Below are 13,742 nucleotides of genomic sequence, written 5' to 3' on the forward strand. Positions count from 1 at the left end.
GAGCAAACAAAGACAAAGGATCCAAATACTGACGAAGAACAGAGGCTCAAATAAACATCATTTAGGAAAACCCACACAGAGAAATTCAATACTAAACCAAAACACACACATCATCTCATCTGAATCATTCATTGTGTCTGAGACATCATTTCCATTTTCATCATTATCGTGTCCATGTTCATCATATCATGTTTTTATAGCATCTTTCAAAATATTCTGATGACCTCAGTTGTTTAAAGAACAGTGCCTTTTTTGATCTCACCACCAGGTGGCACCAAGGGTTCGAATTTGTAAATCCTCCAAATTGTGGCTTTGGAGGACAAATAGATTGACACTGAGGATCACATTTAATTTATTGATTACTCAAGCTGGGTTCCATCTTACTCCTTGAAGACTTGATTTGCAAAGTTGATATTGTTCATGCCAGATCATCAAACTTGACAAAAATCTGAATACAGGCCTTGTAATCCATGCAAACAGAGAGACAGAGTGTGTTGGTGTAATTACCTGACAGACAGCAGGGACAGGGCTCTCATCACCATGGTCCTGGCCAGCAGCACCTGGGCTGCAGCCGTCACCCTCCTCAGAGCCATCACTCGGTCATGAGGGTTCTGGAGGGCTGCCGCCTGCTCGCCGAGGGTCACCCTGCCCGACGAACTCTTATCCACCGAGGTCTGACAGCCTAAACACAAACACATACTCAGTTCAGTACTTAATAACAACTGCTTTACTTCAGTTTGACTGACTGCAAGTCAAAGAGACACACAAAACACAATATATCAAGACATTAAATATGTTTCTAGGAGGGATGTTGAAAGTCCTCCTCACCGATCTGCAGCAGGGTCTCTTCCATACTGTTGGTGGCCGTCACCATGGCAACAGAGGCTCCCAGTGGGTCGCTGTCGGGGAACTGGACAGCCTCGGGGACGATCCTGCGCTCACTGAGACCCAACGGACCGGCCAAAAGCTCAAACTCCTCCTCCCCCGTCAGCTTCTCGTCTTCGTCAACGTCCAGCATGTCCCAGTCCTCTGCAGCGGGACGGACAAAGAAACATTAAATACATCCAATGACACTGAATTCTTGTTCTGTTGTTTGAAATGTCAATAAAACACTTTACCTTCGTAGACACTGTCCTGCTTTCCCAGGAGGTCAGGAGCCTGCCCCTTATACCTGAATACATATCGAAGAATAAAATAACGTAAGAATTTATCAGTTTTATTTCCTTTAAATAACAACATAATGCCAAAGAGTGCAGAAATAAAACAGAATGACTCCAACATGACACCATATACCAGGAGTCCTCAGCTACGTTAGGTGAATGGCCATAATTGTTCTCAGCAGACACAATGGCAGCCAAACATTCAAACTAAAACAATTCAATCTAATCAGGCCTCATTAGCCTATTGTTGTTTATTATTATAATTACTGCAGGAAGCCTGGTGGTGGGTCCAAAGAGTAGAGGGAATTGGAATTGGAGAACAATGATTCTGCAGAACCGGTGATCTATGAGTTGTGGACTTTTTGGCTCGTTGCAAGAGGTTGGCAAGAAGGGGTGGGTAAAAAAAATAATATATATCGATTCTTGATTCTCATCTCCTGTGATTCAGAATCTATTCAGAAAAATCAATTACGTAAATGTTAATTAAAATGATGTTGACAGAACCAAAAAGGCGAAACTGAACCGCGAAGGCAGTGCAGCATCCGACAATATACAGCACACACACCAGAGTTGTCTTGTAATTCATCTTGAAAAGAGGCAGATTTCCCACCATTTCTTTTATTTAATGACCGAATAAGTACCTTTACAAGACTAACCTGAAGTAGGCCACATGTTTGTGGATACTTTTTTCTCCATCACTCACATGCTAACGTTGCAGCAGCATTAAACACCTTAAACAAAACTCTGTGGCATGTAAAATACCTCGATCCTCGGTCTGTTTTACCTCAAAAACCCTGCGCCTGGGCACCATCTTTCACTACTTTGCGAGCCAGATAGGAAGTTAAGAATGTGAGTGGCAAAAACTGCAAATGTTTTGTCTTGTAACAGTCGTCCAAAGGGCAACCTGTCCCTAAAATTATGATAAAATATGTAATACAAAAAGAGACTGTGGAAACTTTTGCTTGAGTCAACCTATCAGACAAACCTAATACAAATCAAAGTGGACACACTGAGCTGACAGTAGTCTGTTACATCCTCTTACATACTGGTAACAAATAAACTGACTGGGCCAAGTAACAGTCACATTCAAATTGTAGTAACATTACTGGATCTTTGAGGCCAATACTCAGGTGTGCGTACCTCTCCACAATGGGCACTTTGGCTTTGCTTTTGATGGCCAGGTACTTCTCTCTGCAGCCACCACACAGCAGGTAGTAGGGGTTTCCACTCCCACACTCCCCTCCGAACCAGCCGTCTACATAGGAGCCATTGCTGCGGTAACCCTGCCGGTTGGCGCTGCGGCCGCAGCCCGGGTGGCTCTTCTTCATGTGTTGATTGAAGTTGGCCACGTTGGCCTCGCACAGCTCACACACCACCACTTCATCTCGATCGTCAGTCTCACATACGTGCTGCGAGGTGTGGTACAATCACACACACACACACACACACACACACACACACACACACACACACACACACACACATACATAAAGACAAACACGACACACACAAACACAATACAGAGATGTTCAGAACAGGAGTTAAGCATCCATGCAATGTGGTGAGTTAGAATATGGATCAATGAAAGCTTTAATGAGTTTCTTTCCCAAGCAGCAGCCAGTTATCAGCAGTGAGAATGATCAGTTAGTGTCCTTTCATTTCATGCCAGTTAGATCAGCTGAGTGGTTGAGCTGTCCGGTGAAGAGTGCTTCAACGAGTGAGAGTGTCTGACTCAGAAATGCCTTCCAACGTGCATGTATAGTATGATTTACTGTGAGTGAGAAGTGATGCAGGGGGGTAAAGAGCAGAATGGTGATGGCAGCCCTCGAGCCATAGCATAAAGTCACACACACCCATGTTGGCCAGTCCAGTACCTCCGGGATCCACATTCCCAGAATGTCGGTGTCACTGGCAAGGTCCTGGCCGAACATGGCCTCCATGGTCTCCTCGTCTAGGTCCATCTCCAGCTCCTCGTCCAGGTTGAAGTCGTAAAGGGCGCCGGGGTCTTGTTGCTGTTGGAGGGATGAGACCTCCCGACGTGACTGGCTGTGGTGGGCCTGCACCGAGCGGTACAGTCCAGCTTAGAAGGAAAGGAAGTTTAAGGTAAAGTGAGGAAGTAGGAGGTGAATCTGAAAAAGTAAAGATGTCTTTGTGAAATATTCTTACCAGCGCGGGCTAACAGTGTGCGTGCAGCCAGGTCAAAGCGGTGTTTCCTACCGACAGCAGAGCGACCTCTGAGCGGAGCGCCGCTGGAGGCTGACGCACTGTCCTGCTCCAGACCCTCAGGACTACAAAGGACACAAATACAGACGTCAGTTTATAAACTTCTACAAATATAAAACTATATGATGATTAAACACAGAAATTTAGACAAAAACTGAAAACAATGTTAATATATCGCTGCTCTTTTTGACCACAGCTGTGTGTTAATTGATAGTGCATAATGTTGCATCATGATGTGTTTCTGAATACACTTTCATTTGAGAATCACTGACTGTACCTCTCACTGAAGCCCTCCTCCATTTCTGAAGCATCTGCACTGGCAATGTCTCCAGGAGAGCACAGGTACGGGCTCCGGTCCAGAGATTTTCCTCCGGTGGAGGCTGTTGCACCCGGACAGGACGAGTCTGACCCTTCACCACCAACACCACTGCCTCTGGTGTGAGGCTCGTCATGCTCGTCCTCTGTACCTGGATGTTCGATCATCCACATGGCCAGCACTGTGATGTTCTGAGCGTCTGCTTCTCCTCGAGCACCTGAGGTAACAGGAACACACACTGGACCTCTTAATATGACAGTTGTATTAGAACATTCATAGTCTGATACTTGCTGTGTTTATTAGGTTAAAACTTCTGATTTCACATTTTTGCACTTTCCCTCGCCCTGTTGTGATGAAGTCGAAGTGTACTGCTGACCTAACTTGTGTTGTTCAGGATAAGAATTCAACATTAAATGCACTGAACTTAAATAAAACAAAATTGTAAAGACGGGCAGAGAACTCGAGTGAGACGTACCGGTGGCCTCCAGAGCTTTGGTGATCTGGCGCAGGGAGAAGCCCATCTCCAGCAGGGGCACAGCGATGGCAGGAGGCGGAGGAGACGTGGACAGCCGGCTGCTGGGGTCTGACAGAGCTGCAGCAAACAACCAACACAATAAGTCAAAGTATTGTGACATCTGTGATACAGGTTTGAATCTCACGCTGAAAAATGTACACCCAATACTAAAGCGTGAGTTCTCCTTATTCTAATCTATACTTATTTGTTTCTTTTGCCCACTTCTTTTAAATTAATCTGAATGGAACGACTCAAACGAAGTGTAAAGAGGGTTTCCCACAATGAAATGTAGAGCGCCTCTCTCAATGCCAGGACATTATTACATATATATGTATTTAGCTTCAGGGAAAACAAGCAGAGGAGCCAATTCATACAGAAAAGGCCACATATGTCAGGACTGAGCCCGCTGTTTAGATGATGATGAGACAATCTATGATTAAACAGATCTTCTCAACTTTTCAACCAGTTTTATATAACTACAATGTTGGTAGTATATACAGCTGAACAGCAGTAAACTTCTCTCCATGTTGACTACACCCAGAGCCCCCCCACTCCTTTACTGGCAAAAATGTGCCAAATGACACAAAACATGTCATCTGATGATTTTTGGGCCGCTGTATGAACCACGGATTGTTGTTCTACATTTTGTCGACAGACACAAAGTAATAGAAATATTGGATGTTTGTGTCGATGACCCCGTATTGTCAATGTCTTATATTGGTCAAGAATTAAAGACAAAAATGCTAAAAACTATGTTTGTATATTTGCTTGTGTTGGCTTATACTGGCGACACACTGTACAAGCTTTTCACCACATCAGTGTTGTTAATCTGTTGTACTTACAGGTGCCGGTTCTGTTCTGTGGTCTGTTGGGCTGGGAGTCAGGAGAGGTGAGACTCTGCCGGCGGCCGACCTCGTCTGAGGGAGATGTTGGCAGAGACGACACCGGAGGAGTCTGAGCTCGACGGGTTGGAACCAGGGTGGTGGTTGGGTAGCTTGAGAACATTTGCCTGTCACATCGCAGAGAAGCATTAAAATAATAATCTCTACTGAATCATACATGAAGAACAAGGCTAATGATTAACACGAGCTGCCTGACAATGTGTGCAGCCATCTGTTCTGACCTGAGGAGGCTCAGAGGCATGACCCCCGGAGACTCTGAGGCAGGGACAGTCTCTGTGTCCGTGACAGGTGTGGTAGCAGTTGTGGTGTCCTCCAGCGAGGAACTCATGAAGGAGGTGGTGCTGGAGGCCGAGGGGCTGGTGGTGACAGGGGTCTGTGCCAACTGCTCACCCTCCGTACCTTCCCCCTCACCTTCTGGTTCACTTCTCACTCCTGAGGGACATGAAGAGACAGACGACGCTGAAGAAGTGATTGTTAATCAAACAGAAAGGAACTCGAGAACTAACAAACAATCTAGATTCATCATATCTCCACATATTCTCACCAGGCTTGGCCTTTCCCCCGCTGGGATCCTCCAGCAGCCCGTTCACAACCAGCTTGTAGATCATGGCCTGTGCCCTCTCCAGGTCTGCCAGGCCCAAGGCCCGCTTGATGGGGGAGCGCATCACTGCCCGCTTCACCATATGGCGCATGAGGAACTGTAGAGCCGCCCGCATCTCCACCTCTTCCTGGCAGACAGGCGAGGTGGCAGCTGTGCTTCCACTGGTGCTGGCATTTAGATCAGCATTGTGCCCGCTGGGTGCTGCTTCAGGTAACACCTTGATGTCAGAAGAGAGAACAGGTTTGCATTAATCTGACAATATTTGACCTGGATGTGTCTCAGGTGTGAGATATTTTCTTGATTTGTTTCCCAAAACCCAAGATGATGTCCTTAACCCAAAGATATTCAGTTAACTGTCATAGAGGAAGAAAGAAAAAAGAAAATATTCACATTTAAGAAGCTGGAAGGAGAGAGTGTTTACAGTTTTTGTCTTAAAAAATGACTCAATCGATTATATGATAGTTCAGGATTAATTTAATAGTGAACAACTAATCAATTAGTTGTTGGAGCTCAGTCACCTTTGTGGACACTGAAGAACCTTTGAGTGATAAAACTGTTGTTGTTTTAGTGAATTTAGCAAGTTGCAGTACCTTTGGTATTAGCAGCAGCTCAGCATACTTGCTGCAGCTCAGCAGGGCGCTGAGGGTCTTCATGGCTCCCAGGTAGAGGTAGGACAGCTGCACAGCGTGGATCTCCGACTGGGTGGCGACAGACGAAGGAGAAGGCTCGTGACTGCGGGAGCCGTGCTCGTGGCCTTTCTTCCTGCTCCCCTCAGCAGGAGTATGAGGAGCTGAGGTGAAGAGGGTCTCATTCCCGCCTACACCGCTAACCACAGAGGAGATCTCACTCTCTGACTTTGAGTTGGGCGCCACGTGTGCTTTCACCTCATCCAGGCTGTGAGACACACGCAGGTCAGAGGTCGTGTTCGGAGCTGCTCCAGATGAGGCTCCAGCGTCCTTCTGTTCATTACGGTTATGCCCCTCACTGTCTGCTTTCTCTTCATTACTGGTCGGCTCGTGGCCGGTCGAGGCAGCGTTGCGATGCTTCTTGTCGTGGCGTCGTGCGCTGAGCTTCGCGGCGTTGTCTTCATGGATGCTGGTAAGGTAGGTGAGGTCCAACAGCAGCGAGGCGGTGAGGCCACGGAAACGTGCCACGTCGAAGGGCAGCGGCTCGCAGGGTTCCAGGTTGTATAGTGGAGTGTCACTAGGTGACCAGAAAGTTGGGAAGCTTTAATAGAAGGGAGTGGAGAGTGAAAAGAGACAAGGGAAGGAAACACAAAGTGAGGGACAGGGCAGGAGAGAAAGAGCACAGCATGCAAGACAAATAAAAAGATGGAATGTGGGTATGACACAAAAAACATGCTGCTCGATGATTTACTGAGCCATGCAGAAGAGTGATGGATTAATAATGAAGCAAAAGGGCGAGTCAATAACAGAAGCATGAATATAATAAAACACAGCGAGGGAACATGGATGGTGATTGAAAAGCAAGAGGCTAAAGCAGAGTGTCAGAGGAATGTTAACACAGGCAGTGAAGAAACAATCTGTGTTTGAAGGTACATTTTATCAGCCAGGTGGTCAAACTGCTGACGACCGTGTGCTCAGACCACAGCACATGTCACTAAGTCCCCAGAATCATGCAAAGCACTGCTGTTGGATCAACAACCGTGTCATTTAAAGAGGGCCTTACCCCACACTGAACTAGTTATTCACAATATACAAGAAGTAGAAGGAGGTTTCAGAGGCCTACAGCTTCCCAACAGCAGTGACAGACAAATCTTTACGTGGCTGGTGTTGTCGAAACAGAAATAAGTATATAACTAGGGGTGTCATGATTTCAATTGTAAAGAGAAAATTGATCGATCAATGAAATCAAAAGCTGGATCCACGATTTTCCCAGTATTTTTTCTCTCCATGCCGCCTCTCCAGGATTTTTTTCTCTCAACAATAATTGAAAAAGGACAAACACGTCCAGTTGCCTACGATATAGCACTTAGAATTACCATGACCTGGATGACTGAGAACCTTCATCAAAAAGGACACAGCTAGCTCAGTGTTAGTCTGCAGCTGCACTCCCAGACATTTATCTGAAGACGATCAATTGACTGGTACCGGAGGAAACTCTCATAGTGTCTGATATGTTTAGTTTCTTTTTCAGAAATTTTTTATTGATCTGTTTGGGAAGAGGGTTCACTCTGGACAGATCTGAAAAACCAAACTCAATGTATGTCTTGTGTTAATTACTGTTGAATCACTGAACTCTTGTTCAATCTTGAATCTAACCGTAAATGTGAGAATCACGACACCCCTTTATATAACTAGCTGACAGTTTGGTATACCTATAAAGGATACCAGTAAATAACAAATATAGCAACATACACAACGAAAAATGTTAAAAAACGGTGACAAAAAGGTGCCACAGAAAATGTTTCACTCAGTACCTGATGGTGATCTCGGCCTCGTCCCACTGCACCTTCGCTGAGGTGCTGCCCTCCTTCACCACGCCCAGCAGAGTAGCATGCCTCCCTGTCTGCTTGTGCACACATCGCCCACCAACACGTAGGCCTGCATCAGCCCCCCCGATGATCGCCAGGACCGGCCACACCTCGGTACAGAGCGTCCTCAGGAGGTGCTCCGACAGCTCCCCGAGGCCATGCTGCCGTCCGTGGCGTCCCCTCTCCTCCTCCGTCCTCGTGGGAGTTTCTTGGCTCTCTCTCTGGGCATCGTGCTCCTCCCGGCTCTGCACCGAGCGACTCTTTTTCAGCCTCTGACCTCCGCTGCCAGACGCACTTGCTGACTCTCTGAAGCAAGGTTTGATCTTGTGCAGCCGCTCGATCATGGTCTTGTTGATACGATGAGTCCAGTGGTCAGTGCGATGTAAGATGCGGATCAGCTGTGTGGTGGCTTCGGCCAGGACTGTGGCCATGGGGCTGCAGACTGGGTCGCCAGGGAGGAGGTCTCGAGGTGTTCCCCTCATCTGCATGTCACAGATCTTAACCTGGAAAAATTCAAAAAGAGTCACATTGCTTATTATCACAGCAGTACTAGTGTAGAGAGGTTTTTTCTACATTAACACAGATGGTTGCAACACGATCTTAAGAGTAATTTGGAAAATGAAAAAAGGTGGGAAGAGGAAATGAATGCAGTAATTTCCATGATTTCTAGTAATTAAAGTAATTTCCAGGAGACCTTGCTGTCTGTCCAAATCTAGAGAAGGATGTTAACAAGGATATTGAACTTATCTTGGATATAAAACTAAACCTCGACCCTAAATTATGTATCCTAGCCATCGTCTCATCTGCATTTTTTCCCTCTTTTTTTTAAATGATTGTTAAGTTAAACAAGGATAAACAAGCAAGCAAACAGAGGTAATAATACTAATAGGTCTTTTTCTCAGACAGGTGAACATTTACGTTCTCTTACCTTCTCTCCAGGGTTACTGCTGTAGAACATCACACAGGGATACAGCTCTGTGGCGTCAACATCCTCGAAGGCTAACTTTGGCTCCTGTGGAATCACAAGTTAGAGGTTAAGGATAGAAACAGGACCCTGAGGTAATACGTTACATTTCTGTGATATCGTTTCTTCAATGGATTATGAAGTTTTTTTACTCAGACTTGTCTCAGCCTTGATGGTTGGTTTTCAACCAAGTAATCTTGATCTTGTGGGTCTTTAGACTCGGCCTCGCCTTTTCGGGCTACACTTTTCACAAATTCACTGGGTGTTTTGACTCAGAGTTTTCTCCTAAATGTTTGGCTCAGCCTCAAACTCTTCTCAGTCTTGTGGTTGTTTAGTGATAACGTGCCATGTGAGATACGTATGTGTATCTGTCTTTTCTTAAAAAAATATAGAAACAGAATATGTATACAAACATAATAAACTGTTGCATGTTGCATGAATATAACCCCAGTCTTTTCATCTGAAGACTGAAGTAAAGCTTGCTACAATTGCTACAGATCTTCAGCTCAGTCTCTCACCTCTCCGTTCTTGCCGAACGAGATGGTTCTGGCCTCCATGTCTAGGACACAGGTGATGAAGTCTCCCTGAGTGAAGCTGCTGAGCGTCAGCGTTTGCTCCCCGTTGTGATAAAGGTTTCCGCTGTACGCTCTGTACAGCCACATATCTGACGTGGTGCGGTGGTTGAAGTCGTGCACAGGCCACCGTGAGACGCCGACACATGTCCCCTCGTTGCCTCGGTTCTCCTTCACGATGTAAAACTGCAAAGGGAAAAAAATCAATCAAAACAGGCAGACAACAAAAAAGCCCAATTTGTACATTCAGCTAACCCTCTAAGAGTTTAAAGTTACTACAACTCAAACTACAACAGCCTGTAATGGACGTCACAGTAAACTACCGTACCTTCCACTGGTAGCATCCAGAGGAGATACCAGTGGAGGCCAGGCCATAGCCTTTACCCCCACTGCCATGCGTCAGCCCCTGGCCATTTTCCACCACACAACACTGAGCCTTCTCTGGGTCAAAGGACACTTCCTGGATGGGAAGGTTCTCGTCCTCCTCCTCTGCCTCTCCCTGTGGATTGAAGAGACTGTCAGTCACTCAAACATATCATGATAATTAAGGACAGGACAGGCATATGATTGGTTGGTTGGTTGCACACCTGTAGTTTGAGCTCCTGAACTTTCTCTTTAATCTGGATTGAGTGTTTGGCCTGAGCAATGGGAGCTTCCCACATGCAGTCAGACAACAGGGAGAAGAGCCGCTCCACAACCTGGAAGAGAACAAATTATATTTATATTAGCTCACTGACTGGCAACGGTCTGTAATAAAGGACTTTTACAAAACAAAGTCAGTGGTTTACCTGTGTCATCTGGTCATCCTCCATATTGGCCTCACAGGCAGGCAGGACGGCCTCCAACACATGAAGAGCCAGGAGCCGAGTTCTCAGGTTTCCCACCAGAGGGACTCCTACAAATAACAACCACAGAGAGTTCATGTCTCAGCTGTGTTCTCATGAGATAGATCAACACACATTTATCTGTGTTGTAATTTACCTGAGCAGCATTTCTGTGCAGCAATGTTGAGCAGCACTTCGGTCCATTTTGGGGAGGCCATCTTGGACTGGATGGCCTTGGAGGACACCACCCTCCTGAGGAAGACGAGGAAGTCTCCGAGGTGAAGCTCAGCAGTGTGCTGCTTACGGATCAAAGCTGAAAAACAATACAACACAAATACAGGACGCATTATATTTCATGGGATAGAAAACTTAAACCACTTTCACTGTAGGTACAGTTAATACTGCTGATACCAGAGAACCTATTACTGACAAGTTATGACGTTCACTTTGGCAGCAGATTCTATTTTATTTTTCTATTTTAAAAAAACAAACAAAATATTCCTATTTAACTTCTAATCATGAAGCCTCATTTATATTTATCATTCAGCTGTTATCATAGAAAAAACATTGTTGGAAAATGTGTAAGGTCACGTAAGAAACAGCACTGTTCACATGAATACACTAATGGTCACTGACACAGTGTACTGCAGGTATTACTGAACATGCAAGACAACGTGACGTCCTCTCCGTTAAAGGGTAACAAACGAAAACTCCTTTATCACCTCTGAAGTCTTTCTTTTCAGAGTCGGCACTGTCCTCATTTTTGTTGTCTTCTTGGTCACTTCCAGCAGAGAGGAGACTAACTCCGGCCTGAGACAGCAGGTTCTTCAGCTGACTGCACAGCAGGTCCAGCAGTGATTGGACAACTTTGGGACTTAACTTGTCTGCATACGTCCTGCAAATCCAAGAAAAGACACAGCTGTTGATGTCATCTTTTTTTGTATTGGATCATGCTCACTGATGTTTTTTTTCCCTCCTTGAGCCCTTACCCAGTGCTGATGGCCAGTATCTGCAGCAGGCGTGTGGAGGCCACCTTGAGGGCGGTGCTCAGCTGGGACACTCCAGGTTTCTGCAGCAGCTGCAGCGGCTGGCCCAGCATGGTCTCTGTCCCGCAGAGCTGAGACAGGACATTGAGGAGTCCACTGGAGATGGCCAAGGAGACGTCCACTGGCTGGTAGCGAACACTCAGTGCAAACACAGTCACCAGTAGGAGGCGCTGCTGGGCTTCTAGGATGGACAAGGAACAAGAGAAAGAGTTAAAGGCATCAGGCAGGGTGTCAGCAAAACTCCTCTGAGACCGACTGCTCTCAGGTTTCTGTGTTTTCAGGTCACTGTAGCAAGTTCAACCTGTTCTGAACGTTGCCCTGATTTTGCCTCTGGTCAGACTCATGAACCACTTTGACAGAACAAGTGAGAACAGATCGCAGCTTCTTATAAACTGCCTACTTAAAGATTTAATGAGTAAATTATTACCTATGTGGTGCTTGTTTGCCTGCAGTGCCCTCTCCAGTGTGACAGACAGCTGCTGGTAGATCTTATGAACAGCTGTCTGGATTTCCATCTGGATGCTCCTCTTAGCTGCTTTGACACCATCCTGCCAAAATAAAAGTATGCGCTTGTAAGCTAAAGCAACAGTTCACACAAAACTAAAAATTCAGTCATTATGCCCCCCCCCCCATGCTGATGGAAAGTCGGGTGAAGTTTCAGAGTCCACAGAAAATTCCTGGAGCTTCGCAGTGCTCCAACAGTGTTGCAGCATTCTCCAAAACAACTGAAGTAGACTGAAGCTGGGGGGACTTGTTTTAGATAGTGAAAAAGCAAAGGAGAAACAAAATGGCTCCATACAGCTCGTCCGGTGTAATCCAAGTCTCTGGAAGCTCTGAGAGACCAAATTGATTTGCAAAGACGTTATTTACACCATCAGTAAGCTTGTACATCCACCTCAGACGGGATGTACGCTAACGCTTTTAGCTCAGCTGCTACAGTGAAGAAAAAAAGGATGTAAAAAACTTCTGCTTCTAGCAGCTTGGATTACACCAGAGGAGCCATTTTAGGTTTTTGTTCAGTTGTTAATTATGTTTTAAAACAAGTCTCCAGCTACTTCAGTTGTTTAGGAGAATGATGCAACACTGTTTTGCTGTGAAGCTCCAGAAATGTTTTGTGGATACTGAGCCCGATTTTCCTTCCGCATGGGGGTGAGTAGATATTACTCTTGATTATTAATCACCAAAACCCACAGATGGAAGTATTTGACCAGCCTCATACCTGATAGTGATGGAGCTGCACGCTCTCCCTCTTCAGCCCTCCGGTGCCGACCGTACCAAGGCCAAAACAACCAGCCAGGAACTGCAGCCTGACGGAGGTGAGCAGGGAGGAGGACTGGAAGGCGCCGCAGGATCGATCTGCATTCCCGGGCTGGCTGCCCTTCTCCTCCATGCCAGAGATCAACACCACAATCTGGTGGAGTGCCTCCAACCGCAGCTGGACATGAAATATCAAAACAGCGTCATGAGTAGATCTTGGACTGCATTTTTTCCAGATTTCTTGGTGATAGTATTATCAGTAAGAAGTTGCTATTTTCAGAAAATCAACCTCATTTGTTGGACCACTACATAGTTTTGGTTTGAAGGATAATATTCAGTATATTGTTGCCAACAAATCCCAAGAAAAGACCAATGAATGTAAACACACTGTAGTTTATTTTCACTCAATCCCACACATACCGTCCTGCTGCAGTAAATATTCAGTCCTAAAATATCCTCAAACAAATGCAAGATGTCCTCCTGTTTGAGAAACGTTTGATAGAAGTTACAGGGAGCAGCTGTTTTAGGGAATTATTTTAACTTTTTTTTAAAGATGCAAGTATATACTTATTTGGGAAATATTTATGTCTTCAGAGGGAATTAAAAGTCTTGTGGCTGAGAGCCACAGACAGGACAGAAAAGAGACGGATTAATGCATGTTGTCATGGGATTTTTTTACAACAAGAAAACTAAAGACGTCTCTGCCTCATTTTTTACGCGGTGCTCTTCTGAACAGATGTTACAGAATATTCTCTACTGAAGCCTGAAACTCCTCACGTGAAGTAAAAACATGAGAAGCACTACAAGTTATTATACAACACAAAATCACTATTTCACCCGGTGTCTGCTGTCAAAATAAATTTCAAGTT

The 13,742-nt window shown here is 45.5% G+C and overlaps 1 protein-coding gene across 1 annotated transcript in view; it reads right to left on the bottom strand.

Moving 5' to 3' along the window:
• The window catches only part of herc1 (HECT and RLD domain containing E3 ubiquitin protein ligase family member 1), a 63,263-nt gene that overhangs the window by 20,840 nt on the left and 28,681 nt on the right, over positions 1-13,742 (bottom strand). The window contains 23 exon segments of the mRNA XM_073464037.1: positions 508-682; positions 829-1,029; positions 1,119-1,171; positions 2,301-2,569; positions 3,014-3,240; positions 3,327-3,448; positions 3,661-3,916; positions 4,175-4,291; positions 5,056-5,222; positions 5,337-5,574; positions 5,660-5,933; positions 6,307-6,943; positions 8,157-8,713; positions 9,139-9,222; positions 9,693-9,932; positions 10,075-10,245; positions 10,334-10,444; positions 10,535-10,641; positions 10,728-10,883; positions 11,293-11,465; positions 11,560-11,797; positions 12,044-12,164; positions 12,836-13,051. Coding sequence (XP_073320138.1) covers positions 508-682; positions 829-1,029; positions 1,119-1,171; positions 2,301-2,569; positions 3,014-3,240; positions 3,327-3,448; positions 3,661-3,916; positions 4,175-4,291; positions 5,056-5,222; positions 5,337-5,574; positions 5,660-5,933; positions 6,307-6,943; positions 8,157-8,713; positions 9,139-9,222; positions 9,693-9,932; positions 10,075-10,245; positions 10,334-10,444; positions 10,535-10,641; positions 10,728-10,883; positions 11,293-11,465; positions 11,560-11,797; positions 12,044-12,164; positions 12,836-13,051 — 4,910 coding nt within the window.

This window comes from Pagrus major, chromosome 4 (genome assembly GCF_040436345.1).
Source record: "Pagrus major chromosome 4, Pma_NU_1.0".
Classification (NCBI taxonomy): domain Eukaryota; kingdom Metazoa; phylum Chordata; class Actinopteri; order Spariformes; family Sparidae; genus Pagrus; species Pagrus major.